Source organism: Sporobolomyces koalae, assembly GCF_050403365.1.
Source record: "Sporobolomyces koalae JCM15063 DNA, S_koalae_JCM15063T_v1_ctg54, whole genome shotgun sequence".
NCBI lineage: Eukaryota > Fungi > Basidiomycota > Microbotryomycetes > Sporidiobolales > Sporidiobolaceae > Sporobolomyces > Sporobolomyces koalae.
Window position 1 is genome coordinate 48880 of NW_027481717.1, and position 27924 is coordinate 76803.

The 27924-nt window shown below is 53.5% G+C and overlaps 9 protein-coding genes across 9 annotated transcripts; 6 read left to right on the top strand and 3 right to left on the bottom strand.

Moving 5' to 3' along the window:
- Positions 1-86: 86 nt before the first annotated feature.
- Positions 87-2045, bottom strand: JCM15063_005301 (uncharacterized protein; the record flags this gene model as incomplete). The annotated part of the gene is made up of 4 exons (XM_076681089.1): positions 87-813; positions 885-1065; positions 1133-1469; positions 1545-2045. The coding sequence occupies 4 exons, from the start codon at positions 2043-2045 to the stop codon at positions 87-89; spliced, it is 1746 nt and encodes a 581-aa protein (XP_076531789.1).
- A 332-nt stretch (positions 2046-2377) lies between these two features.
- On the bottom strand, positions 2378-3834 carry JCM15063_005302 (uncharacterized protein; the record flags this gene model as incomplete). Its single annotated transcript, XM_076681090.1, has 6 exons — positions 2378-2464; positions 2548-2613; positions 2681-2808; positions 2875-3040; positions 3105-3166; positions 3810-3834. 6 exons carry the CDS (start codon positions 3832-3834, stop codon positions 2378-2380), a joined length of 534 nt encoding a protein of 177 aa, XP_076531790.1.
- Positions 3835-4264: 430 nt separating this feature from the next.
- On the top strand, positions 4265-7088 carry JCM15063_005303 (uncharacterized protein; the record flags this gene model as incomplete). Its single annotated transcript, XM_076681091.1, has 6 exons — positions 4265-4841; positions 4911-5669; positions 5811-5921; positions 5984-6228; positions 6326-6708; positions 6773-7088. 6 exons carry the CDS (start codon positions 4265-4267, stop codon positions 7086-7088), a joined length of 2391 nt encoding a protein of 796 aa, XP_076531791.1.
- Positions 7089-8681: 1593 nt separating this feature from the next.
- Positions 8682-12741, top strand: JCM15063_005304 (uncharacterized protein; the record flags this gene model as incomplete). The annotated part of the gene is made up of 13 exons (XM_076681092.1): positions 8682-8778; positions 8861-8888; positions 8952-9042; positions 9119-9353; positions 9417-10755; positions 10985-11009; positions 11081-11178; positions 11258-11390; positions 11464-11585; positions 11650-11696; positions 11770-11787; positions 11918-12607; positions 12683-12741. The coding sequence occupies 13 exons, from the start codon at positions 8682-8684 to the stop codon at positions 12739-12741; spliced, it is 2982 nt and encodes a 993-aa protein (XP_076531792.1).
- An 872-nt stretch (positions 12742-13613) lies between these two features.
- JCM15063_005305 (uncharacterized protein) lies at positions 13614-17071 on the top strand (the record flags this gene model as incomplete). The annotated part of the gene is made up of 2 exons (XM_076681093.1): positions 13614-16082; positions 16151-17071. 2 exons carry the CDS (start codon positions 13614-13616, stop codon positions 17069-17071), a joined length of 3390 nt encoding a protein of 1129 aa, XP_076531793.1.
- A 1678-nt stretch (positions 17072-18749) lies between these two features.
- JCM15063_005306 (uncharacterized protein) lies at positions 18750-21064 on the bottom strand (the record flags this gene model as incomplete). Its single annotated transcript, XM_076681094.1, has 7 exons — positions 18750-18862; positions 18960-19163; positions 19236-19465; positions 19534-20435; positions 20515-20595; positions 20658-20765; positions 20834-21064. The coding sequence occupies 7 exons, from the start codon at positions 21062-21064 to the stop codon at positions 18750-18752; spliced, it is 1869 nt and encodes a 622-aa protein (XP_076531794.1).
- Positions 21065-21502: 438 nt separating this feature from the next.
- On the top strand, positions 21503-22341 carry JCM15063_005307 (uncharacterized protein; the record flags this gene model as incomplete). The annotated part of the gene is made up of 5 exons (XM_076681095.1): positions 21503-21749; positions 21822-21964; positions 22028-22047; positions 22117-22185; positions 22266-22341. 5 exons carry the CDS (start codon positions 21503-21505, stop codon positions 22339-22341), a joined length of 555 nt encoding a protein of 184 aa, XP_076531795.1.
- A 354-nt stretch (positions 22342-22695) lies between these two features.
- Positions 22696-24561, top strand: DDI1 (Ddi1p; the record flags this gene model as incomplete). Its single annotated transcript, XM_076681096.1, has 8 exons — positions 22696-22794; positions 22870-22944; positions 23033-23127; positions 23193-23268; positions 23340-23661; positions 23727-23893; positions 23969-24129; positions 24207-24561. The coding sequence occupies 8 exons, from the start codon at positions 22696-22698 to the stop codon at positions 24559-24561; spliced, it is 1350 nt and encodes a 449-aa protein (XP_076531796.1).
- Positions 24562-25911: 1350 nt separating this feature from the next.
- JCM15063_005309 (alpha/beta fold hydrolase) lies at positions 25912-27647 on the top strand (the record flags this gene model as incomplete). Its single annotated transcript, XM_076681097.1, has 7 exons — positions 25912-26230; positions 26303-26553; positions 26633-26689; positions 26748-26807; positions 26887-26980; positions 27053-27407; positions 27473-27647. The coding sequence occupies 7 exons, from the start codon at positions 25912-25914 to the stop codon at positions 27645-27647; spliced, it is 1311 nt and encodes a 436-aa protein (XP_076531797.1).
- Positions 27648-27924: the final 277 nt, after the last annotated feature.

A 27924-nucleotide genomic window follows, 5' to 3' on the forward strand; every position in this document is an offset into this window, starting at 1 on the left:
GTAGCAACACGAAAGGAAAAAAGAAAATGGACAGGCTAGTAGGGGAACAACACGAGAAAAAGAGATTACAAAAGCAAAGAGGCCCGTCATTGATCTGCAGCAAGTCCAGTTGGGACGACAGGGTCTTGGATACTGTCATCATCCATGACGGGTTTGCGACAGATCGGACACACGCCTTTCCTCGTGAGCAACCAACTCATGGCGCACTCGCGGTGGAACAAGTGACTGCAGGGCAACTCGATCACGATCGATTCGTTTGCAACGAACGCGTCGAGACAGATCGAGCAGTCGACCAAGGAAGGGTATTTGAGCGACGCGCCCCGGATCGGCAAGGAGGAAGAGGAAGACAACGGCGACAGAAGGGAGGACGAGGACGACGAAGATGATGATCGGGATCGGCGCAGGAGGGGGCGACGTAGGAACGAACGAAGTCGGCCGAGGAGCGAATTCGACGCGGCAATCACCGGTCGAGATTGTGGCAGGAGCGTGCTAGATTCAGTCACAGTTTCGACTTCGTCGGTTGTCGTCGGGTGTGTTGGTTGCAACAATCCAATCTCTCGCTCCTCGTCTCGATCGACGCGGTTCGAAGAAGAAGCGACCGTTGCTGAAGGATCCGTCGAGGATTCGACCGCGCCCGATGCCTTTTCCGGACTCGGCTCGCCCCATTTGAACACGACGAGTTTTGCGACCGCACTCTTGGGTGCGCGTTCCGCTTTCTGCGCGCGGGCGAGTCGGACCCGTTGCGTGAAGACGGTAAGGAGGGTCAGGAGGGAAGGGAGGAACAACAGCATGAAGAGCAAATCGAGGAATGGCCTGCGCACGAGCCAGTATGGCATGTCAGCTGTCAAGACAACGAAGCAGAGCGATGCAAGAGATAAATTTACCACGCAAACATGTCGTCCTTGCTGAGCACAATCTCCAACCCGACATGCAGTTGTCCACTGTGGTGGGCTTGCGGTTCTTGATCAAGCACAATCCTCTGTTCGTCTTGCCAAGTCTTGACGAGACTGAGGTAGCTCGCTCTCGAGACAAAGATACTCGGGATCCTGATATTCTTTGTATCATCTGCAAAGCGGAATCTTCGCGTCGATGATGGTGCGAAGCAGGGGGGCCACAAAAAGGGATCACTCACCTGGAGACCACGGGGTCAAAAGTCCTTTACCTCCTTTGATCCCACCGTGTTGTTCGTCTTCGTCGCCAAACACGACCGCTTTCGCTCCAAGCTCTTGCGCGGTACGAACTTTGGTCGAGAAAGGACAGTCCCCTCGTTGAATCAACGCGATCCAATCCTCGTCTCGTCCTTCAAGAGAAGAAGAAGTAGACGAGACGGGGTTGACAGAAGTTGGCAGCGAACAGCCATAGGGAGAGTCGGTGTAGAGAGAGATCGGGTACAAGAACCCCCGCAACGGTTTGTCGAACAAATGGGGTCCGAACGCAGATGGTCGAGATGGATGCAGAGATTGCGTACGCTGCCAATCCAGGAGACATGTCAATCGAGGAAATTCGAGGGAAAGGAAGCTAGGTCGCAAAGAGTGGAAACAGACCTCGACATAGAGAGAAGATTCACTCCAGCTCGACGACAGTCCACTACCTGCACCTTCCGAGATGCCTTCGATCCCGAGTTGGCGCAATTGGTCGGCCTCGTCGTCAGTCAAGCCTTGATCGGTAAAGTCGAACCAATCTTGTTCATCAAACCCGAACAGGGCGAGGACAAGATCGCCAATACGATCGACGACGGTTCCGACAAAAGTCTCGAACCGACTCGGGATATTCGTGAGGGTCGATGAACCGATGAACGAGTCATTCACCGCCTCAAAGTCGTCATGGCTTGGGTTTCGAAGGCGAACTTGATCGCGCGTGTCCTGTTCGAGATTGTTCGAGATACCGTGAGAGGAGGAAGAACGGGCTGGTGCGAGTTGTCGTTCGGATACGGGTGGGGTCGAGAAGTAGAGTGGAGACACGGCGAGGATCGTACACACGACCAGGATCGCGAGCAACGGCCAGCACCGGCGAGCAGGCTGAACAGGTCCCACAGACCTCGGCATGACCCGTGACTGGATCTCGGTTGGAAAGAGAGCGCGAGAGAAGTCGCGTCGAGCAATCAAGATTTAAATTAGGTGGCGACAATCTGTAATCGCTTCCCGTCTCTCGAGGCACGCGACTTGCCAGGCGGGTTCACTGACGAGATACTCGGCAGGAATGAACAGCAGAGTAGATGGGGACAAAGGAAATCCCTTCAATGTTCTGTATTCGGGAGCTTTCTCGTGATCGTACAAACAAACACGTCCCCGTCAAGAGTCAAGGCAAGCAAGGCAGATGGAACGCAGAAAATTCGTATCAGGAACCCTCAACAAACGTCGAGTCATGAACTCGATTTTTAAGCGTCGGTGGGGGCAGCGGCCTCAGTGGCAGCACCTTGTTGAGTCGGGCACTCGCGAGCGATGTGTCCAGACTCTCCACAGTTCTGCATCGGCGAACACGCGAGAAAAGATCAGTCCAAGGAACGGCAACGACTATCAGGAATGAGATTGCGTTTCAAAGACTCACGTAGCACGACTTGGCGGCTTGAGCGTTGGTGCAGTCCCTCGAGATGTGTCCGACTTGACCGCAGTTCTGGAGACGCAAAGAACGTCAGGTCTCGCCGAAAGTAGCAGAGAAAACTCGAGAACCAGGAACTTACGAAGCACTTGGAAGGGTTGACACACTCCCTCGAGAGGTGACCGACACCTCCGCAGGTGTAGCAGGTCTTGGGGGGAGCTCCACCTTGGAATCCTCCTCCGTATCCTCCACCGTATCCTCCTCCTCCGTCTATAAGAAGAATGCTCGTCAGTTCTCATCCTCGTTCTTCTGTGGGAGGAGAAAAGAGCAACGTACATCCTCCGCCGAAACCGGATCCTTGAGGGCAGGCACGCGAGATGTGTCCGGGTTGTCCACATCGGTAGCACGCACGGTCACCGGAAGCTCCTCCCTGTTGGAACGAGGCTTGTCCTCCACCGAAACCAGCAGCTCCGGCGTTGGGGTTCTGGGGGCACTCTCGCGACTGACGACGACGACCGAAAATCAGGTCGACTCTCAGGTACACCAGAGAGGACTTGTAAACATACGACGTGTCCAACGTCACCGCACGAGTAGCACTTCTTGGGAGCAGGGCCTTGGGGGCACTCGCCTGAATAGATTGGGCAAGGGGTTCAGCTGGTGCGCTCGTTTCGACGTGTTCCCTGTGACGGGTCGAAAAGGCGGAGACTAACGCGAGATGTGTCCAGGTTGCGAGCAGTTGTAGCAGACAGCTCCTTGTCCAGCAGTGGGGCACGCCGAAGCGATGTGTCCGGCTGCATTTCGATTCGTTCACACGCGGCATATGGAGAACATGATCGTCGAGAACCAGTCGAACGAGATGCAAACGTGCAGCGGCACAAGAGCGAAGGACAGGACAGGGAAAAAGGAAGCGCAATTCATCATCATCATCAGCTCTCAACGTCCCCTTTTGACAGAAATAGAGTGAGGTTGCTCAAGAAGAGGCGTAGTATTAGCAGGGGACACCCTCGTTTCCGGAGGCGAGCTGTCTTTTCTGATCGTCTTCTTCGTCGTCGTCCCTCCTCGGTACAACTCAAAGCGTCCCCTGCTATACAAGTTTCAGGTAGCTTGTCCCATTCAGCACATCCGTCAATCCTGGTGAGCAAAGCAGAGCGAGAGGCGGCCACGAATGCCGCTCGTTCGGCCTCGATCGCTCGCCTCAAATCAACCCGATCCAAGTTCCACCTCCATGTCGGTTCGAAGTTGGCGAGACATGACATTGGTTCATCGCTTACGTTGACCGCAGTTGTAGCACGACATGATTGACTGGTGGAGTAGTATTCGGGTGATGAGGGAGAGGGAGAGAGAGAGCAGAAAAAATTCTTCAATCTGATGTCGGAAGTCAGGAGCTTTCCCCCACGTTTTTGCTATCGTTAACTCCGCGGACGTTATCGCGTGTCGGAAATGTCAGAATTTCGCCTCGCAACGAGCATCAAAGGGCAAATCACGCTGCATCTGGAAGCAGAGGGTACCAGCGGAGGGCAGCGGAACCCAAGTCGAAATTTCCCGCTCGGCCTGAGTTTGGGTCTGATTGTATTTGTTCCAATTATGATTTATCATTGTGTTTCTTGCCTTTCTTCTGATTACAGTACTGTAGCACCGGTCTCGGCGTCGCGCGTCCTAGTCGTACGCGTCGCGGCGCCGCGTTCTCCGCATTATTTGCACCCTTCACTTCAACTCTCGCTCCGCCATGATCGATAGGGATGACTCTGACCTGCCCAACAAGAGGCTCAAAGTGGAGACGCAACCAGAGATTCTTCCAACAACTCGACAGACCGTCGAGCCGCGACTTCTCGACAACCTTGTCAGACGCTTCAAGTGCAAATGTGTCCCATGTCGCAAACACGGAGGCCAAGCATGCTTCTCGCTCGTGACAGAGAGGACGTTTATCGAGCATCGGAAGAAGGACGAGGAGCTCAGCAAAAGGTATCGGCTCGAATTGGCCAGAGTCGAAGCTGAAGGTATCGGCGGGGGCGAAGCTCAGCACGCGCAGCCTCTCGAGGGAGGGCACATTGATGGCGGATCAGACTTTGACTGCGGAAGCATGACAGACTCGAACGACCTCCCGCCGTCTCGCCATGGAAAGGCAACGCGCCTCGACCTGCCGGTGGACTTCGACGTGAAACAAAATCAACAAGCATCGGAAGAGGAAGCAACGCAGAAGGAATCACGAGCAGAACGAGACGCGGAAGAAGCGGCAAACGAGGCCAAGAGACGGATCGCTATCGAGGAAGACGAGGAGTTCGAGAAGGTGGTTCGAGCGGCAGGTCTGTTCCTTTCAAGAGTCTTGATCTCTTGTGACTCTGCGTCTCTTGCTAATCCGAGTGGGTCCTCAGAGTCGATGGGTCTAAATCAATGGAAGCTCAAAAGGATCAAGCTGCTCGACCTCATACTCAAACATGACCTCACGCGCCAAGGCATCAAGGACTCAATCGCGCGCTATACGCAATCGTGGGAGACATGGGAGAAGGAAGACGTCAAGGATTACAAGCTGTTCAAGCTGCTCACCTGGCTGAGTTATACGAGCATGAAAGAGTACGACTGCTGCCGCAAGTCATGTATGGCGTTCACCGGCAAGCACGCGCGAGACGACACATGCGCGATTTGCGGAACCTCACGCTGGGTGGAGGGATCTGGCACCACGAAAAGCGCCGCTCGGTTTTGGTACTACAGCCTGTCGGAGCAGCTCAAGTCCCGCTACCGCGACCCGATCTATGCAGAGAAGGCTCGATACCGAGCCAAATTCCGCCGCTCAGAGCGAGTCCTGATCGACGTCTTTGACGGCGACCTGTACCAAAGACATCTCGATTCCAAGATCAGGATTGACGACGAAGAACTCGAATGCAAGTTCTACGAGAACGACGTCGACGCGTGTATCGGCATCCTTCTCGACGGTTTCCACATTTTCGATCGCGGCGAGCACTATTGCTGGCCTGTCGTCGCCATCGATTACAATCTCCCGCTAGCCGAGCGATACCAGATCGAGAACGTTCTCATCGTCGCAATTATTCCGGGTCCGAAAGGCCCGAAGGATTTCGACTCGTTCCTCCGTCCTTTTGTGGATGACACGAAGATCTGGGCCCGACACGGCAGCAGTATGTCTCCTCTCTCTCTTTCTCGTCATCCCACGATCACGCCCTCTGATCCCGGGGTTGCTCGGCTACCGCAAGGCGTGGTCTCGAGCTTGATGGTATAGCAGGCATGCTGACAGGCTTGCTCTCATCGTGCCTTAATAGTCATTTGGGACGCGGTTCTGCAAACAACCACAACGCAAAAGATTTTCATCTTGCCGTGCTCGGGAGACCCCCTCGCACTCGAACTCGCGACCTCGATGAAGGGACATGACGGTAGGTCTCGCTCTGCTTTTGGCGGGTACAATCACTTGCTGATCCTTTTGATTGACTGCCAGCGCAAGTCTTCCAAGCTCGACCAGGAACGGGCCGTGATAACGACTACGATCCAAAAACCCTCCCTTCGCGCTCGCACAATGATTTGACGGACCAAGCGCAAAAGGTGCAGGAAGTGCTCATCGGAGATTACGAGAAGGTTTCGAAGGCCTTTGGAATATCCCGTGTGCCCATTATGTCCGAAGTGCCTGGTATCGACATGAATCGCTCATTCTCGATGCACTTGCTTTGCGAGAATGTCATGAAGGTGAGATCCGTTTTGCGCCTACCCTCCCGCTCGTGTCGCGACTATCTGTCTTCCTGTCGACTGTAGCCTGTACTGACCCGTCTCCTCGTCTGCACAGGATTTGCTCAAACTGTGGCACGGTGAGTGCGGCACCTCGACTCTCACCGGCGACTACCCCTTCGTGATCTCGAGAAAGAATTGGGATCTGGTGGACGCCGAGCTCAAGATGGAAAGTCGTGACAATATCTTGCTTCAGGGCAAGAACCTGCCGGCGCCCGGTCGGAAACAAGGCTCATTCACCGCAAAGGATTACAGCAACTTTCTCAAATTCGTTGATCCCGCCGTCCTGCACAAGCGACTACAAGAGCCCTACTACTCTCACTTCGTGCAGTTCCGTTTGATTGCCATGAATCTTCTCGATTGGAACGTTCCGCGGCAGGACAGCAATCAGGGCGGATCGCTCAGCGAAGGGATCGATAATTGGGTCAAGCAGTACGAAGAGTGAGTCCATTTCCGGGAAGCCGCCGCTCTCAAGTCCTGACGTTGCATGTTTCGAGTGGTCCAGACTCTACTTTGGAGGGCACGCAGAACTTTCTCCAGCGATGATCTCGCCGGTTCACGCTCTCTTACACGCTTGCGAACACGTCCGTTGGCTCGGGCCGTTCCACCTCTCGAGGTCGTTCCTCGTGGAGCGCTATCGCCAGCACGCGCGGAGTCTCGTCAAAACGAAACGGTTCCCGTACGCTTCGCTCGCGCAGTCCGTTCTTCGAATTGAACAAATGAAATCAGTCAAGTGGCGCTACCCGCAAGTAGTCGAAGCGACCACAGAATTCGCCCATGGTGTAAGACCGGCAGAGGAACACGAAGACGGCTTCTCGTGATCACGGGAAAAGGGGGAGGGGGAGGCGGTTGACCCGTCGAGCAAACATGTACATATTCGCCGAGCCGTCGAGAGGATACTTCTCACGTTGGGCGCAGGGGCTTCGAGCGGAATCGAAAGCGCTCGATTTTGGGAGTTTCGTAAGGATGGTGGCGAAGAAGTTGTTTGTATTAAGCCTTCGGACGGGTGGTTGGCGTCGAGGATAATTCTCGTGGTGACGAGGCTGTCAAGTCTGGCGAAGTGAAAAAGACTTGTTCACCCTCGAACATTAGACCCAGGTGAGTTTGTAGCCTGTCAATCTCACGTTCTCGCGCGCTAACACATTCGGTCTTGCGCAGAGATTCTTTCAGGTGTGGGCGAGGACCCTTCGTGAGCTTTAATTTCACGGCGATGAGTCGCATGGACTACAATATTCAGCAGGTGCACTTCATGGCATGCTGGACTTAGTGGATTGCAGGATTGATGGTCCGGTTGCGGAATGCGGCAGGGAAGTGGGAAAGGAGGAAGGGAAAATCATTTTCTCCTTGCTGTTCGTGCCCGATCGTTGATCAGCGACAGAGGGGGATTTTGGATCCAGCGCTCCCAGCGGTACAATTGCCTGAGAGCAGTGTGTCGATCCCAAAGAGCGGCAGGGCTCCTCGCGCCGACGAGATGCGCCTCTTGCCGGGTGCGGCTGCGAACGCCAACTTGGCCGATTCGGCAAAGGCTGTAGTCGTTCTCCTCAAGCAATTGCAATACATATCGAGAGAGTTGATCAAGCTCACCAATTGACAGTATCGGTAGACCCCGGTACTAAGATCAGGTTCATCTCCTCCAGCTTCGCAGTTTCGACATGTCGGTGTATTCCAGCGTGTTCCGCAGGTACGAACAAGTTTCGCGGAACACGCTGGGTATACACCGACGTGATTCGAAACGCCGAAAGCGCAGGAGATGAACCTGATCCCAGTACCGGGGTCGACCGATACTGTCAATTTGAGAGCTTGATCAACTCTGACTGAAGGCCGGCACTGAGACAGGACTGCCTGTCGGGTTGTTGCGGCAGGATCAAATCCGCCGTTGGCGCCGCCCTCTCCGACAACAAAACGCCAAACGAAACAGGTGCCGACCGACTTGGCCGGTCTGAGATTTTTTTCCTAATGTGGACGAGTTTTCCGATGCCGACTTGAATGGGGGCCACACCTTGTAAGCCCATGGCAGGCCCATCGTGAATTCCGCCCGGCATTTCCCATATCCCATATCGCGAGTCTATCGCCTCGTTCCCTTGATGTGATTGGAAACTCCCCTCGAAAGTAGAGAGGAAACTGCTACAGGGGACCGCTGTCGAGAATAGTGGGGACTAGCCTGGTGATTGGAATCTTGCGAATCCGGAGAGAAGGCGGGCCGAGGAGAGAGCCATTGCAATGCGCCGACACGAGCGCACGAGCGAGAGTCGTTCACATACGGGGCGTACGTAAGAGTGTATCGACAGAGTGTGGAGCGTAGAGGCGAGGGCCTAATCATCATATCCCGGCGCGGACCCGGGACGATCGCGAATCACACTCTTCGACGCCATTCGACCAGCAAGCGGGGGCTCGCAGCCTCTACCCCGCGCGTCATGTCTGGAGCGAGTCGGACCGGTACACCTCAACCCTGGCAACAACAGCAGTCGCAGTCGGCCGCGTCAGGATCAGGCGGGTTGCAGTTACCCAAAGGTCCGCTCTCTCTCTCTCTCTGTGCTGTCTAGTTCTCGCTCGAGCTGAAGCAATCGATGACATGGCTTCTCACTGGGTACAGGTAAAGCGATGCGATCCGGATCGCAAGAGTGAGTTTCCCTCGTCTCGGATCGTGTGTCTCGTTCGTCGCTCATCTCTGGGACCTGTTCTAGACCAAATGGCAATGACGGAGGGCACTCGGGCAAAGCGACGAATGTCAACTCGCTCATGGACGCAGTCGGAGCGAGTGGAGTTGATCTCGGTGCAAGTCCTCCTCTTTGGTTCCCCTCTTGTGTTCTCGTCCTGACCGAGGAATCGTTTCGTCACAATGATTCAAAAGGCTGAAGAAGAATCGCTGAGGGCGAGCAACGAACGTGCGCATTTGCAAGCGATGGCACTGGCTGCTGCTGCCGCCGCAAACGGAGGTCCTGGATCAGGCTCGAACGTACCCCCTGGAACTTCAGCTGCACAGCACCAACAGTTGATGCAACAGTATGCGTACAACGGGATCGATCGAAGTCGAAAACAAGATTTCATAGATCCTTCCGTCTTGGCCGAATGTGTCAAGAAAGTTGGCAAGTTTATCTTTCCTCTCCTTCTCTTAGGCTCTGTCACTTATTTGAAATCGTATTATTTAGCCGCTGCGTTTCAACTGAAAACGTTGGAACCCGATACGATCCCTCTCATCGCATTGGCCACTCGACAACGGTTACAAACCCTGATCAACCTGTCCATTTCGGCTCGAGACCATCGTCAAAACTCTTCCCACTTTAAACCTCCTCCATTCGTCGTCCCTCGCAAGACGAAGAAACGTCGTCGGAATCGTCCAGATCGAACCGACGATCAAGACGACGAGATGAACGGGCTTGAAGAAGACGATGATGACGAAGACGATGATGATGATGATGATAATGATGAAGAGGAAGAGGAGGAGGTCGAGGAACCTGATGGTACGATTCGCAAGAAGAAACGTCCACGAGTGCCCGCGTGGGACGCGTTGGTGTACGATGATCCAGAACGGTATTTGACCGTGTTGGAACGGGTCGATCGTGCCGAGGAAGCGAAACATCGCAAAGAACGCATGACGAGGGACGTGCAAGATCAACGTGAACGGGAAGTCGCCGAGGAACAGTACGCGGCTGAACTCGCGCGCAAAGCGATCGAACAGGATCAACAACAAGCCGATTCGAATGGTGGTGGTACTGCAGGTACCAGTGCAGAAGGTGAATCGGGCAGTGCCATTGCAGGGTTGGACAAGGACGCCGGAGGGAAAGGGAAAGGGAAAGCGAAGAACGCTGCTGATCGATTTTTGGCGTCGAATCAACCTTCCGACTCGGCACCTTCGACACCAACGAAAGAGTTGGGCAAGGACGGCAAACCCAAGAAGAAGAAGAAACCTAAAAACGTAGATGGAACTCCTTCTGGAGCAGGCGGTACTTCGACCCCAGGAGGAGCAACTCCCGGTACATCGACTCCGTCGGCAACTTCGATTGCGAAAAACATGTCGGAAGACGCGAGGAAACGGTTGACCGATTCGTCCGCGATGAAGTCGCTTGGAGGGACAAAATACAGTTGGATGAACGCAGGTGGGTTGGGATCGCCTTCCCCCGGGTTGGGATCAGGTGGGATCAGTCCGTTCCTCGGGAAACCCAAGTTTGCACCCGCGAGTTCGTTTGGACCGGGAGGAGGAGGCATCTCGACCTCTTCGCTCAACCCGGCAAACAACTCTTCATTGACGCTTCACAACTCGCCTTCGACTGAGCTCGCGAACGCGCTCACGACTTCGAGGTTGAACGTGCCACCCTTGCACGATGCACAACGAACCAAGATTGCTCGGGACCAATGGGAGTCGGGACATCATGTCGTCGAGTTGGGAGACTTGTTGTTCGCGATGGATCACGAGCGAGGTGCGGGAGTCGGTAGAGGTGCGGGGAGGAACGCCGCTGTGAGAGGTCGAGCTGGAGTCACCCGTGGCGGGTACCGGGGGAAATAGAAGAAAACCGCATTCATCCACACTCTGTGCAAAGACCGAAAAAAATCATGCCCGCCGACTGTTGTTCTCTACTTGGTAGTAGCTAGCGAAACGAGAACGAAGAACTGAAATATTGCGCACGCGCGCGACCTGTGACATCCAGAACCGAAATTCGACTCCTGTCTTTGACTGCACAACGTCAACTCGACGCGTTTTTCCGGACCTCATGAGTAGGTCCGACCCGACTACGAGTTCTCTTGTGAGTATCATCTGTATTGCTCGACAAGGTAGCGAGGGCTGATGTTCTCGAGGCGATGATGAAACGAACAGGCAGCTACCCTCACTCGCGAGATCCTGCACGAGTTGATTGCCGACATCACGATCGAAGAGTACGAACTGAGTCAACGTCGTCGACATCGCTTGCACCAGTCCGTTTGAACTCTCTCGTTTTGAGCATGTCGAAATTGCGCTCATCATTGAACCTCTCACTCGACTCTCGGGTTCCAGGGTACATCTCGACTCGTTACAGCGAGGACTTGTTGAGAATGGTACTGGAACTTCAAATGGCACGAATGGTGCGAGTCCGACAAAGAAGGACCGCGACGAAGGCTTGTTCAACTGTGTCGTCTGCAACCGACAGGTCCGTCTTGTTCCTTTCCGCTGTCCTTGCGTGTAAATGCACCACGACTGATCTGCTTTCGAGAGGGACTCAGATTGCGGCGCCGAGATACGCGAGTCATTTGAGTGGATGTATGGGCTTGTCCGGCTCGAGGCGAGGCGAACGCAGAGCAGCCGCGACTGCTAGTTCGTCTGTCACGGGCAAATCTGCCACACGGTACGCTTCTAAATCTTCGAAAACCATTCTCCCTCGTGCTTCCTTGCTAAGGATTGTTGTGCAGGAACGGATCTGGAGCAAGTTCTCACGGATCTGATACCGACACGGAAAGTAAGTCACGTCGTGCTCGCTTTTTGGCTCAATCAATTCTCTTGAACCTTGCTGACCAATCACGTTATGTTAGAGAAAAACGGAATCAATGGTACGAAACGGAGCGCAGCTGGTTCTCCGGCTGCAACCCAGAACAAAAAGTCTAAACCAACATGCAAGTCCTTGTCCGACGTCCTTCAGACTCGAGGATCTTTCCGGCTGACTCGTTAGCTTTTTGACAGTGTCAGCAACGAGTTCGAATGGAGCTTTCCAACCTCCGCATATAGGTTCGCATCCGCTTTCGAAAACCATGTCTCTTCCTTCGTCGCCCGTCGGATCTCCCTCGGTTGCCTCGGCGGGTTTGCCCGCTTACCCCCCTCTCCCTCCTCGACCTTCTTCGGTCGCACCGGGTTCACTCCCAAGTCACCACTCGCAATCCGCTGGTCGGATACCTCCTCCTGTCACAGCGTCGTCGCAGGTGAGAGCGAGTCATCCGCTGTCGCAACAATTGCCACCTTTTCCCTCGGCCCCTACCACTACATCATCAAACCCACCTCGATCGAAACAACCTGCTGTACATGCAGCCTCATCAAACACGAACGATCGACCCGATTCCGATTCCGAAGATTCAGACGATTCCGATATCGAGATCTTGCAATCCGCAAATTCGACTCGAGGAACTCGATCAGCTGGAACTCAAGGGATCAAGACTCCGAGAGTACCTCCACCGAGAACGGGAACGGCGTCAATGACGAACGGTCATGGAAACCCGACGAACCGGGGGTCGAGTGGAATGCAACGGAACGGGTCCAATCCGATCGCGACTACCGCCGCGACGACAGGTATGAAACAACCGAGAAAGGGGATGCAAGGTACTGGATCGGGAGGAGCAGGGGGGATCAGTAGAAAAGTGGCGAGACCCATGTCTGGCCGTAAGTCTTTTGCCCCTCTCCCCTTGTATCGCCGATTTCGAGTTTCGAAAACTGAACGATACTTGACATTGTCAGTACATCACGATTCGGCCAGTTCGGATGATGACGCTTCAGAGGGATCAGGGTCGGATTAAGTCTCCTACTTGATACTGCTCACGTTCTCCTTTCTCGCGCGTTGGAACGCGGTCGAACTCGCCGACTTGCATATTGCGTGCATTGTCCCGAAGCGATGATTGTCCTTGCCACGCTCATTGTCGTGTCCTTGCCACGCTCGTTGTCGTGCCACGTGCCGGAAACCGTGGCGAATGAGTAGCAAGCACGAACCGAGCGCGGTCTACTCTGCATGCCTTTTTGTCCGTACTTTGCAACCTAGAGGAGAGTGCACTTGCTGTGATCGAAAAGTCAGAATTTAGAACTGAGAAGAGACCGTGCTGCATCATTGGTTCCGCATGAGCATGTGAAGAGTGTTCAATGTATGCAACTTGCAAGAAGGAAAAAGATCAATCAACCCGGAGATGCAGCCACTTGTTCCGAGCCGTCTGTTCAACGTCTCGATACGCCCGCGTTCGATTGTTCCACATACTCAGCTCCTAATCCTCTCAAAATCATCATCGAAACACGAGCTAGCAGCGATAGCCCTGTCGCTGTGCGCCTTCTGGACACCGCCTCAAATCTCCCGGCAGTCGCAGCTCTCCCCGACTCGATGATCTTACGGTTATAGATCGATACCCACTTGTACGGTTTAGTTCCATACCCTCTCCTCGAGTCCAAGTTCCCGGCAACCGCCTCTGGCTGGACCAACGTCGAAACGAATCGCCAATCTCTCCTTCGACCCGCCTGCACCGCATACGCGCATATCTGTACGACCTCGATCTCATAATCACCGCAGTAGCGAATTGTTTCAGTATTCCAGGGCTTCAACGCAAAGTCTACGGGATCTCTCTCTCGCCTTTCCTCATCGCTCTCTGAACTGCAGCAAGCTATTTAGAGCGCGGGGTTTACCGAAATGACGTCCAGTCGTAAGTTCCTTAGCCCAACCTGGTTGTACGGAGAAGGCACGAGGATCGCAGTGCTGATTGTACTTTCCGTTTTCTCCACGCTCCAAGTCGGGAATCGTCTCGCTGGATTACCCAAGATCCCCAAGATCAACAAAAAGAAACCTTCGAAAGCACCTACCTCCACCGGACAGAAGAGTCACAAAAAGGCGCAAAAAACCGACCGGAAACTCGCTTCTTCGACAGCTTCGCTTCCCGTCAAGAAAGATTCGACTGCTGGACCTTCGCCAACATCTGCAAAGCCAGCAGTCAGCAGCTCATCTGCATCGAAAACGGCGAAGAAACCATCGAAAGCCTCGAGCTCACAGCCTACTGCCGATTTGCCCTTCCCGATAAATCCTTCAGATGACGATACTCTGTCGGAACCTGAATCATCGTCATCGTCTTCAGATTCTTCTTCAGACTCGGACGATGCCGAAGATGACGCTTCAGACGTAGAGAACAGGACTGAGCGAAATCTCGATTTTCCTGCGTTTTCAAACCTCGTGCTTCCTCCTTTGCCGCCACTTCCTCCTTTGCCTACATCTTTGCCTCCGACCGCTTCTTCGTCGTCTTCGACGCCGATTTCTACTCCTCGGCCTTCGACCTCGACTCATCCATCGACCTCGAAACCCTCGCCCGCGAACCAACCTCCTCCTTCGGCATCTTCTTCTTCCCGCTCGAAACCTCCGAAATCCCAGGCGTCCGCTGTCTCCCACGCGTCCGCAAGCACTTCGAATTCGGCATCATCTGCAGTGGCTTCTTCATCACGTTCGAAACCCTCAACTTTGCCTCTTGACGATCTCGCCTTCACACCTACTGCATCAACTTCCACTTCTTCCCGTCCTTCGATTGCAGATCATTCGGGACCGGCTTCTTCGGCGGCGTCGGGAACAGGACCACAGAGGATGTCGTTGAGACAAGTGTTGGCCTTGTCGTTACAAGAAGCTGAAGAGCAACAAAAGAACTCTCGAGACAATACTCCCGACGCTCAAGAGATTATGAACCTCGCAAAAGGGTCTCACAGCCACAAGAAGAAGAAGAAGAACGGAGATCGGAGCAACCAGTTCAAAGGGAACCGAGCGAGTGACAGTGACACGAGTAGTGCAGGGAGCTCGATCGAAGGAAGTGACGACGACGATGAAGAAGATGAAGAGCCTGAAAACGAGGTTGCAGTAGGCAGTATGGAGAAGGAAGAAGAGCGGTTGTTGAGACAAGAGATTGAAAAGCGGAAACGGATCAAAGGCAAACAAGTCGCGCTCAATCAAGATGCCAACCTCGCGTCTATCGAAGACGAAGGAGACGAGGATGAAGACGAGGACGAGGACTTGGTCGACGCGTGGGACAAGAACGTTCGAGCAATGGAACAAATACGAAAGAAACGGTATTCGTTTGGCGGCGGCGGCGGAATCTCATTCGAGAAAGGATCAGATGATGATGATGGAGGTGATTCAGATATCGCCGTAACCGAGGTACCACCTGGGAATGGATTTGGAGTTGTGACGTGGTCGGATTACGACTCGTTCGGGACGAGCGAAGATGAAGATGACGACAATGACGACGACGACGAGATTGCAGGACTCGACCAATTGGTCAAGGCATCGCTCGCGAACGATCAACGCCTCGCAGGAGAATTCGAAGACGAGCTCGAACAGCTGTTTGCATTGTCGGAAGCTGTGGTCGGACCGATTCGGCAGGATGAGTACGAGCGAGGCGACATGTGGTTCGAAGCTTTGAGTGACGATAACGGGAGTACGGCAGACGACGAGATTGACTACGAAGGAGACGACCTCGATGCAGAAATGGTCTTTGGCGAAAACGGTGAACTCAAGAGGCTATTTGGGACGCGACGGAAACGCAAGTTTGCGGCGTTTGAATCGAGCGCTGGCGAGACCGATACGGACGACGATGACGATGCGACGCAGTCAGAGGCCGGAGACGATGATGTCGAGCTCGTTCGGGTTGGCATTCGACTCGATTCGAAGAGACCTCGCGGCTCGGATGAAAGTGATGAGGAAGAGACGGACTCTTACGATTCGGAGGACGATGAAACTGAATCGAGCTGTTCCGATACCGACATCTATCGTTACGCTCCTCGAACCGGCGCCCTCTCAAATCTGCAAGCTCCGACCACAGCCGATCTCGCTTCTCTCGACGAACCCGATTCCTCGTCAAATCCGAAACCACCATTCGCCCCCGCTCCTTCGACCCTTGAAGTGCCCACGTTCAACCACGCAAAGGGCAAGGTTAAAGCCGAATTGCCTACGTTCAAGCGGCGAGCGCCGAAGATGGGAACTTTTGATACGAACGATCGCAAGCCGAATGTCGAGATGGAGAGTGCCGGAGAAGAAGCAGGGCTGTCAATCGTCGTCGTGGCGGCTGGAGACGAGCCCGCACCCAGTCCTTTCCGAGTCCCACCGAAAGAGTCGCGTCGCAGAGCTGTAAGTTCTGACTCGGCCTCGATGCGCATTTGTATTGCGCATGAGCTTACTCTGTCTACATTGCGCAGTCTCGACCAAACTCGCCTCGACGCGTCCGGGCCGAATCGCGCGTTTCCACCACGTCTGCCACGTCAGGATCAACGTCGTTGGATCCTGGCAGCAACATTGGTTCGCCGGTTTTCGGCAATGTCGTCTTGCCCGATTTCGACTTCGATTCGCTCCTGCAAGAATCCCTTTTCGAAGCGTCGGACTCTAACGACGACGACGCGACGCTGCGTGAACCGCCTCTCCTCGTTCTCGATGCTGCGACCTCTTCCGAGACCGATACTGCGACGACCACCGTGCTCTCGAAACCGCTTGCACCCGACTTCGCTCGCTGGAATCGGATCCCAATCGGGGCGTACCGAACTCGAACGATGGGCGGTGCAAACGGTCGCAGCGCACCTTCGCAAGTCTTGACTGCTCAGGCGGCAGCAACCGAACAGCGCAAGAATCGAAAGAAGCGCCGCAATTCGACCGCGACCGCTGAGACAGTGTCCCGCAAGAAAATTTCGGGAGGACGGCGAGGCACGAGCGGCGAAGAAGAAGTTGCCAGCTCGATCTTGCGCGATCACAAAGCCGTCAAAAACTCGCTTCGACACACCCTCGGCACGAGTCCTGCCGTTCATTCGTCATCGCAGAAAGGAGAAGGGCGCTCTTCCAAGAAGGCGATCCGGTCAAGAATGTTGACCTCGCCTGTTCTCGCTCCGACCATTCCTTCATCAAAGTCGACTGCTTCGGGCTCGACCTCTACGATGTTGTCAAGCAACAAGAGGAAGAAGCGCTCGAAATCTCCAGGAACGAAAACCGCTGCTTCCTCTCGCATGGCAAGTCGCCAGAACTCGGTCGTCCCTTCTACCGCCACGTCCACGAGTCATCTTGCTCCCTCTGTGCCTACGGCTAATCTCCCTCCTCTCCATTCTCCCCTATTTTCGAAACTTGAGCTCTGATTCCGCATCCTGAGATCGCGTGTTACTCGTATTTTCCTGGATTCGGATCCCTCGCATGACATGAAACACCTTGATTTCGCATCTATATAGTCTTTTGACGCCCGCAATCGCACATTCTATGCAAGTCTGCCTTCTAATTCCCTTCTCAGTCTTCTGTGACTGTCGAAAGTAACGCGTTCTGTAAATCCTTGACTTTCGCATTGATAGCATTCTTGCCGGCGTTCGTGCTCATGCCTCTCGAATGTCACTCTCAGCACGTACAGGCTGTCAGTCTAGCTCTTGCGCCGGACTCTTGCACCCGCCCAGTACTCGTAAGGCTTGTCCACCTCGGGAGGATGGTATGCATGACGGGTAGGGTGACAGGAGTGAATTTCGATGCAGGAGAGGAGGAGAGCGCCGGAGAAGCTCAGATCGCTTCTCCTCGTGCACGAGCCGAGACGCCAAGACCGCGGAAGTCCCGTCTGAGAGCAAGCCCCCCTCTTTTTTTCTCTCTTTTTCTTACACTTCACTCTGTGCGATTTCTCGTCTTGCTCGAACCTCCGTCACTGCAAACTTCTCTCTGTCGATGGCGGACCAGGCTGTTTCCATTTCTCCGGACGAGCTTGTGAGGGCTTCATCTGTTCTTCATTGACGGAACACTGGTTGAAAGGGTGATGACCCATCTTGACTGATCTGGTACTGTCAGCCGTGCGTCAATGTGCTCGTTGACCTGCTTAAGCAAGCCACGGACCACGCCGCCAAACAGATTTTCGATAAACAGGCAGATCGTAATAAGTATTTTATCAATCCGATCAGCGAGTTGAAGAAAGAACATCTCAGGGTTACACGATGCAGTGAGTGAGCTCCCAGCCAGCTGGAGAAAGAGCGCTGCATTGACTGGATAGCTTTTAGTGCTCGGAGGCCCTCATGACTCTATCGAAATCGCGATTCCGGCGCTCAAAATGCGCGCAACATATAAGACGAAAAATTCCGCAAGATGGGTGATAGATAAGGATGGTCAATCTACGATTGCCGGGCCTACTTTTGCATACACGTTTTCTAGCGGAAACTACAAGATACTCAACGGGATGCACCGACTCGATACAATACGCGACAGAACAGTCTGTACGAGTTCCGTGTTCCTCATTTCGTTCGCTTTGAGCATTCATGCTGAGTACCTTGCGAACAGCTTTACCCAAAGATCGACGGTTCAGCCTGACGCTCACACTCGAGCTCGACCAAAGCCCCGACTTGTCGCAACCCAGTCTTCCCGACTACGTTATGCACTTGGCAAAATTTACTCACCCTGACGACCATCATGGAAAGCCTGTTACCGACGAGTATTGGATCAAGTACGAAGTCCGCCGTCATGCTGAAGTCCGCCTTCATGCTGCACACTCGGTAGGCGTACGCAAACACCGTGGCAACCCAAACGTGCTCCTCCAGGGAGTCACCTCATCCTTTGCTCGTAGTTACCGTGTTCCACCTTGAGTCTAGCATCCCGAATGCTCGCACTAGAAATCGACTTCCCCAAAATATGATATCATTATCTTTGACTGTCTATACACACTCTGCGATCAGACTGTTCCGCTTGGCTTCCCTGATCTAGCTCTGTCCGATGAGCGAGCTTTGGCGCGAGAATTGTACACATCTTCGCGCACGAATGCAGCTATGGTGACAAGTGAATTGCGAATTGTTTTTACTGTTCATCTTTGACCTTGGATTTCTGTTCCTTCTCCTTCTTCTGTTCCTTGTCGCATCCTAACGCTTCCTTGACCTTTTCTTCCGCTTTCTCAACTTTCGCTTTCCCAGCTAGAAGCATGGAGAAATAGACCAAAGAAAATGGCAGTCGTCAGCGTTTTTGCCTTGATAGCTTTGTCTGCTTGCTCTGGTTATCGACGATTCGAACCGAAGAATCGCTTCGCACCTTTCCACAAGTCTCCCAATACCGTGTGATCTTTCTCTCCTGCTGCTTCCTTCGCAGCTGCAGGTTCAGCAGGTTTCGATGTCGGCTCTTGTGCGGAAGGCGCAGCCGGAGCTTCACTCGAAGAGTCAGAGGAGGGTCGTTTCGTCGAAGTGATGTCGTCGTCCATCGTGTTCCACCAAGACGATTCTGGAAAAAAAGGGGGGAATTTGCAAATTAGCTGACGCAGTCTTGTTCGGAGCGGACAGGAGCAAAACTCACTGTGAGCACTGTCAGCAGGAGGAGGTTTCGCCTGTTGCGTGAATCCAGGAGCATCGACATCAGGAGTAGGAGTCGAAGGAGTTTCCGGTTTCGCCGTCGAAGATTCAGGTGCGTCCTGTGCCGGTTGCGATGCCGATGCAGTCGAGGTTGGGTAGTGCGCCGTTGAACCAGGGATCTCGGTCTCGGCGACAAACTGTTGGAGAATGCTTCTTTGCGCTGCCGAGAGCGAACTAGAAGGGAGAAAACCCGAGTTCAGCATGAAGAAGGAGAATTTCGATGAAAGTCGAGGCAGACTAACCGAGGCATCGAGACGTTGAACCGCACAATCAAGTCTCCATGTTCCTCCTTGTACAACTTTTTGACTCCCTTGCCTCTGAGAACCATTTCTTCGCCCGGCTGAGTTCCTCCGGGCACTCGAATCTCGACATCCCGGTCAAGAGTCTTGACGGGTGCTTTTCCACCCAGGATCGCCGTGTAGAACGGTACAGAAACGTTCTGGTAGATGTTCGAGCCTTGACGGGTAAACACTTTCGAAGGGATGACATTGACCCGAACGAACAAATCTCCAGTTCGACCTTTGCCTCCGATCGGTGCATCGCCTTTGCCGTCGATCCTGATCTTCATGCCGTCGTCGACTCCTGGTGGGATCTTGACTTCGACCGTCCTGCGTTCGCGCACTTTGCCCACTCCAGCGCATGTACCACAGTTTGAACCTGGGGGTGCGACCGAACCGCTTCCTCCACACGCGGCGCAAGTGCTCGCCATTTGGAACCCAGACTGGATCGTGAACGTGCGAGTGCCGGTACCTCCGCAAGAACCACACGTCGTCTTCTTCATCCCTTCCTTCATACCGTTGCCTTTGCACGTGTGACAATCGACGACGGGCGAGATCGCGACCGTTCTTGAAGCACCCTTGGCAGCGTCGATGAACGGGATCGAGAGGTTTACTTCAATGTCGTCTCCAACCGGAGTCGTCTGTCTCGGTCCAGCCGAACCTCCTCTCCCGAACGCACCGAACAAGGACTCAAAGATGTCGGGACCTGCTCCAGGTCCTCCCGCACCCCCTCCGAAGAAATCCCCGAACCCGGCACCTCCGAACGAAGAGGTCGCGCGTGCGTATGCATCGGAATCGAATCCAGGTTGTTGAGAAGCTGAACCGAAACGGTCGAAATCGGCACGCTTCTTGTCATCCGAGAGGACCTGTATCAGTTGCCAGCAAAGTGGATGTGAGCGGGATAACACGTCTCCAGATAAGATGGGCTAGTCAGAAATGCCTTACATCGTACGCTTCTTGAATCTCGACAAACTTTTCCTTTGCGTTTTTCTCTTTGCTAGAATCCGGATGGTATTTCTTGGCGAGCTGTTGTGGTACAAGTCAACATCAGTTCTGTGAAATGACTAGAGAAAGAAGGGGGGTCGAACCTGGTAGTAGTTCTTCTTGATCTCGGACGAGCTCGCATCCTTGCCTACGCCCAATACTTGGTACGGATTCTTGGCGAGAGCTTTGCTCGAGCTGCTAAAGTCTCGCGTCTAGTACATGACGACGATTCAGAATCTTGGGGAGTCCCATGAAAGGGGGTAGAAGGTTGGAGACTCACCTGCCGAGCAGCGAGCGTAGATCGCTGGTGCCACACAGTGTGGAACAATCCACTGTGCGAACGATGTTTCGGTGCGTACGTACTCGCGAATCGAGGCGAGTTCGATGCCGCCGAATGATGAGACGCAGGCGGCGGCGAAGACTTGCGCGCGAGTGGTATAGCAGGTCGACACACGCACGATGTACTCGGCGTAGCTGCAAGCTGCAGGATCGTCGGTGGCCGCGGTGCCATGGTTGCGAGAAATCGGTGCTCGGGAGAAAGGGGGCGATGAAAGAGAAAGCGAAATAAGTTTCGACAAGGTTCCGCACGCTCTACTTCGATCACCGATTGGCCAATCCGTGAGGGGCATACACAGGGACGAAATACTCGTATTCAGTCGTCATACTCGACGAGCGCTTCTCGCCCGAAAACGAGTCTGCAGTCTATGAGCGAATCGGAACGCCGCGATCTCAAACCGGCACGTGATCGAGCTTTGATCGTGTCTTCCGAATGATTCTTCGGTGAAATTACTTCTTATACGCATCCACCATGGACATAGTCTCACTCGAGACAGTCTGCGGAAGAAACGCTGTTCAACTAGTTCCCCGCTAAATAAATATCGGCGCCCGAACTCGAACCATACTTTCTCCTCATCAATTCCCCGTCCCCAAACCGGCTGATTTCGACGACATGCTCAAACCGACACCTGCATCTGCCAAGTCGGCCGTGTACCGACCTGCAAAGTGGGTCAACGCGTGGTTCCTCGTCTCGACGCTCGCCGTGTTGTGGGACATTGGCTTCGTCCTGTCGCGCCCTCGTTCGTTCAAAGGCGGAGACTGGCATTGGTTGTGGGCTCCGTACGCATTGTACGAAAAAGTCGACCTCGTGTACAGCCCGTCACATTTCGCGCGCAAGGAAGGTTTCACCGCCGCTCAGAGTCAGTGATCTCTCTCTCTCTCTTCGTGAGTAACCAGGTTTTCCGAGCTGATTTCGGGATTGTCACTTCTAGCGTACATGAATGTTGTCGAATCTTTTCTCAATTTCACGTTCCTCGTCATGAGCGGTCGACAGTCTCCTGTTGCAATCCTCGTCGGGTTTTCGGCAGTCGTCATGACTGCGAGCAAGACTGTCTTGTACTGGCTCGTCGATCAGGTATGTCGGCATGTCTCCTACTCATGCAACGCACGAGGCTCATTCCTGTTTGGGGACTTTCAGCAAAGCGGTTGGCAATCAACGTGAACCCCTTCTTCTCTACAATTCTACATTTAAAGCCTGTTGCTGATTGATTTCTTTCTTCTTTGCAGCGGTCACAACTCGCAGAGAGACTGGTGGATCCTGTTTGCGCTTCCGAATGGCCTCTGGATCTTGTTCCCGTCCGTCTCGCTACACACTCTGACTCGTCGTGTCTCAAACAAACTGACATTTCTGCGCTACCTCGATTTGCATGAAACAGCACTGTGTTGGCGCTCATGTTTGGGTTCGAGATTGCGAAATCGTTGCGAATCGCTGCCAAGGAGAAAAGGTTGTAGAAATCACCTATTCCTCGAACGTAAATTATCCACTCATTGTGTGCCTCGTCCGAGTCGACGCTGTTGTGCTGAAAAGAGAGAGAGAGAATTGGTTCGCGGCGCTTACGACACTCTTTTTGACATTGCGTAGCGCGCGCGTCGTGCGAGTTCAACCTCGTTCCCGAATCTCAGCTGCTGCTCCAGCTCCTCGCAACGCGTCATCGCTTACCAATCTACCATCACTTGCGACGCTCTCTCCGAGTCACTTTTGAATCTCAGCAAAGCCAAGACTGGAACCTCTCCCCCACTCCGCATCATCTCCTGAACCCTTACCTCACCTCTCTGTCCCTCCCCTGATCGACACTACCGCAAAGGATGCTGTTGACTGTAGCAACTGAAGATGGCAACACGTTCAACCTCGACCTGGATGGGAGTATGGAAGTCGAAACTCTCGCAGCGCTCCTCGAAGCCGACGTAAGCACCTGTCGCCATCTCTCTCTCTCTTTCTGCCCTCGAGAGTGGGTCTCATGTTGCTTCTCGAATATATAGTCTGGGATCCCGACTGGGGAACAACTGCTCTTCTTCTCGGGTCGACAATTGACAAACCCATCCGACTCGCTCGAGGTACGTTCCCGCTTCCGAGTTTCCAGTTACGCAGTACTTCGAAAATCAGAACACCGTCAAGGCTGACGCAGAGAGGTTCTGCAATCAGTCGTATGGCATCAAATCAGGAGACATGCTCTTGTTGAGACAAAAGTCTACCGCATCGAGTTCCACCCCTCGTTCACAACCACCCGTTGCTGGAAGGTAAGCACGTCTCTCTAAATGGAAGAGTCGAGGTAAAGGCGAATGACGCTCGAGAAAATTCATAGGAACGTCGACGAGGATTCGGAAACTATGAGGAGGCAGTTGCTCGGTAACCCACAACTGATGGCGCAACTACGTTCCGTGAGCCCACATTGTCAGGCCCGTCTCAATCCATGTGAATCACTATACTGACATCACGATACGATCAACAGAACAACCCCGAGCTGGCCGCTGCAGCCGAGAACGATCCCGCCAAATTCCGACAATTCCTTCACCAAATGGCTTCTATGCAAGAGTCTGCCCGATTGCAACAGCAACACGAGACGAGTCTCTTGAACGCAGACCCGTTCAATATCGAGGCACAACGCAAGATCGAGGAAGCGATTCGACAAGAAGCCGTCCTTGAAAACATGGAGCAAGCGATGGAACAAATGCCTGAAAGTTTCGGTCAGGTTCACATGTTGTACGTCAACACGGAAGTGAATGGAGTTCCTGTCAAGGCGTTTGTCGATTCGGGAGCGCAATCGACCATTAGTCAGTTTTGTTTTTCCGTGCCGGTCTCTACCACCGTTTCTGATCTTGCGTCTCGGTTCCAACAGTGTCTCCTGAATGTGCCGAGCGATGTGGAATCATGCGATTGATCGACAAGCGGTTTGCGGGCATGGCTCGAGGTGTCGGCACGGCCAAGATTCTAGGCAGGGTCCATTCCGCGCAACTCAAAATGGGTACCGACTTGTTCCTCCAATGCAGTTTCACCATTCTCGAAGTGAGTACGCGCGTGTTCCCTCGAGTACGAATCTCAACGCTTGACTGATTTTTATCTTTCTCGGCTTGGCGCTAGGGCAAAGACGTCGACCTGCTGTTTGGACTCGACATGCTCAAACGTCATCAAGCGAATATCGATCTCGCACAGGACGCACTCGTGATTCAAGGTCGCAAGATCCCGTTCTTGGCCGAACATGAACTGCCGAAAGGTCAATTCGCAGAAATCAAGACTGACGAGTTGAGTTTCATTCTTCTCTCATTCTTTTGCAAGGATTGACAACTGAGGATCATAACATCATCATAATTTGTCACAGGAATGGAAATCTCGTCACGGATGAAATCCCGTCTGTCACTCCTGCTGCATCATCGTCCTCGAAGAAACCGTCTGCTTCGACTTCAACCCCGTTCCCAGGTTCCGGCAACACTCTTGGCTCTACCGGATCGAGTACGACGCCTTCGACTTTGACCGAGTCTGAGAGTGAGAGACCGGTCGCGAAACGTTCACGATCGAATGAACCCAACGCCGGTTCGTCGTCGACAGAACGATATCCTGCAGAATCGATCCAGGCGCTGATTGGACTCGGAGTCGGTCGAGACGAAGCGATCAAGTTGTTGAATAGTACTGGAGGCAATGTCGAACTCGCTGCGAGTCTCTTGTTCTCGCAGTGAAAAGAAAGCTTGATCTTTCCTTTTTTTTTCCCCTTTTTGCTCATCCTTGATTCAGCCCCACATCTTGTCTTTGTTGTAGAAACGCAACCCGAATTTTGTCCGAAAGCTTTGCAGATGTCAAAACGTCTGCGCAAACTCTTTTGTACGTACCGTATGATCGAGGAAAGAAAGACTATCCTTGACGATCTCTCCTCTTCTCGGTGATCTCGCGATCACTTGTTTCCTCGGTGTCTCTCGATCACCTGTCTTTTCTCGGTGCGGGAATAGACGAGAAGAAGAAAAGCACCGAGCACACCTAATAGAGAGAGAAGCGCGGCAAGTGAGAGCTGATCGAAGTTGGAATCGCACGAGCTATGATATGATGGTCGAGTTTGGTTCCTGTCTTTTCTGAATGGCTTGATGAAAAATGCTGTGACTTGGTAACACGCCGACTTTTTCAGGTTGACACGAAAAGTTTACGAAAGCGGATGCTCACGTTCCGATCTCTAGAGGGACTTATGAAAACCGATTGACGGGTACCGGGAACACGCACAGAGTTCGGACTTGTTTACTTGTACAGCAAAGGTCGAGGCTTTGCACGAGTATCTTTTTCGGCTGAGAAGGTATCAATTACAGGGTAAAAAGGACCGAGATGAAAAAAGTTCGAGGCTCTGGTAGCCAATTTTCCTGGAATTACGCTTTTTCGATAGCAAATTATAATCCATGAATTACTCGAGAGTGAGAACGAAAAAGAAGGCAGGGCAGGCCGAGACTTGATGCTGTTTCTCCTCGGATTCCTTTCTCGGGAAAGAGGTGGTTGAGAATTGTTCTTTTCTCGATTGCGATGCACTCGTTTGGCGGTCTCTCGGTGCAGATCTCGCTCAGAGCGACGATCGCCTCGCCTTGATGGAGAGGAGAGAATTGAGCCGACGATTGAATGATCGAGCGCAAAACACCTGCTCAATTGAGTGCACCGCGCACAGACAAGAGGCCGGCCGGGAAACTGAACTAAGGGGTCCTCGTCCCGAGAGCGGCAGGAGGATTTCGGTATACAGTAAACCTAGTACCTACTCGGTCAGTTTGGGGCGAGCAGAATGCGCAAGGTAGAAAGAAATCCTGCCGGTAGACAAGTCGAGAACGCCCGCCGGGGCCCGCGGGTTCGTGATCGTCTCGGAGGTTTTCACTTTCCCTCGGTGTGCTCTCCTCCGCGAATTATCTCTTTCTCTCTCTCTCTCCGAACTTTGAATTTCGCTAGTGACACGACTCGCCCATCGAGCGCCTTTCGACTTTTGCTCGTTTCAATCTCGGTTTTGTGACTGGACTCGACCCACTCGACTCAACTCGGCGACTCGCCCCCACTTTGCCGTCCAAATGCCTCACCTCGCCCTGCCTGGATCGGTCGAACTGTACTACGAGCAACCTCATGCACCTCACGACTACCGCGCGAAACCTTCACTCGTGTTGATCGCGCCGAGTTGGACCAACGTGCTCGCGTTGCAACCCTACGTCGAAGCCCTCCAACACGGCTACAACCTCACTCTGCTCGAACTGCGCAGTCACGGTCGATCCCGCAACCCAGTCGTCGCTCAGTTTGACTACTTTGTTGGAGCGGCCGATGTAGCGTTCGCACTCGAAGCACTCAACCTGCCCCCTTCGCACATCTTTGCTGCCGGTGGTCCCGCCTTTCAAAGTATGTCCATTCGAGTCTCTCTCTCTCTTGATCAACATTGCAAAAACTGATCGACTCGCATCTCTCCCACAGCTGCCGTCAAACTGTCACTCTTGTTCCCATCCCAAGTCTTGTCCCTGATCCTCGTCGGAGTCGCAACCTTCTTTGCCGAACCTCGTAACAAGGAAGCGTTCCGAGAAGTCGACAGTGTGTGGTTCGGACCTGAAAGCTCGGAAGAGTTTGTCGAGGTCCTCGGAGCGATCGGAGATTTCCTGTTTGGCGACAAACGACCGGGCGAGGATCAAATCCGGATCAAGGATTACCTCCTGAGTACAATGGCACGGGTGAGTTCTCCTTATCGAGTCATTTTTTGGACGAGACGCAAGACTGACCTACTTTGATTGGCTGTGGCGCGTGAAAAAGAAATACAACCCGTACCAGGGTCGTCAAGTGTGGATGTGCGGTGTGCCGAATCATCGCGTAAGACTTTCTGCACATCTGCGACGAGCGCAAATCTGATCTTTGTATCCACAAACAGCACCCTCGGTTAACTCCAGAACTGTTGGCGCAAATCTCCCATCCGATTCTCATGATCCAGGTCAGTACTTTCTGACCACCCTCCTGTGTATATCTGTCTTCTCATATCCTGAACGATTCGGTCATGTATCCGAGGACAGGGAGAACGAGATCTGAGTTTCCCGATCGAGGACATTGAGGATTTCACGAAATGTTTCACTTCGGCGAAAGAGATGCAATTCTGTCGAGTACCAGGTCAGTGTTCCCTCGCATTTCTGTGTGTGTGTGTGTGCCCCCACTCGAGCTCAAATCGATTCGTTCTTCCAGATGGACCGCATTTGCTCGCATTGTCACACAGCCCGCTAGTCATCTCGCTCATGTCTTCGTTCCTCGAACGACATCCCGAATTCTCTTCAATCCCAGCTCGGATATCGAAACCCGACGCACTCTTCAAACTCGCTCAAATCGGTCACGACCCTGCGATCGCGACTCGAGATCCAAACAACCAACTCTCGTTCTCGCTCGCTTCGAAACAAGAAGTTGCTGATGGTCAGGAACGACTAGACGAGATGATCAAGAATGAGAAAGAGTGTTTGCTCGTGTTGCCCATGTGTCACGAGCTGAACGATTGGGAAGAACCGAAAACTGCGGCAGAACGAGAACGCAAACTTCGGAGATGGAAGTAAGTTTCTGGCAAACAGCAAACTCGTTCTTTTTTTCCCTTACTGATCCACTTGTATTTGTTAGGTGGTCAACTCGACATGAGAACGCACATCAGTATGCCGATTCTCGACCACTCTCGCAATTGACGCTCTCGGAAGGAAACGAAGGGGGTGTCACGGTCGAAGTGGAGAAACATCGTGCGGTCGACAAGAACGTTCCTCCACTTCCACGATTCGTTCCGACCCTTGCCATCGCCTAAGAAAAGAAAAACTACGAAAAGGAACGACTCTCTCCGGCTGTTGTCATATCGTTCCTTTTTCCGAAACGAATTGTCCCTTCTTGTCTGCTGTCACGAAACTTTCTCTCTCTCTCTGTCTGTATTGACCCTGTCACTTCTCTCGAGTTCCCTGACGAAATCTGTTGTCACATTCTATCTTGGGTGGGGGGGGGGGGGGGGGGGGGGGGGGGGGGGGGGGGGGGGGGGGGGGGGGGGGGGGGGGGGGGGGGGGGGGGGGGGGGGGGGGGGGGGTGGGGGG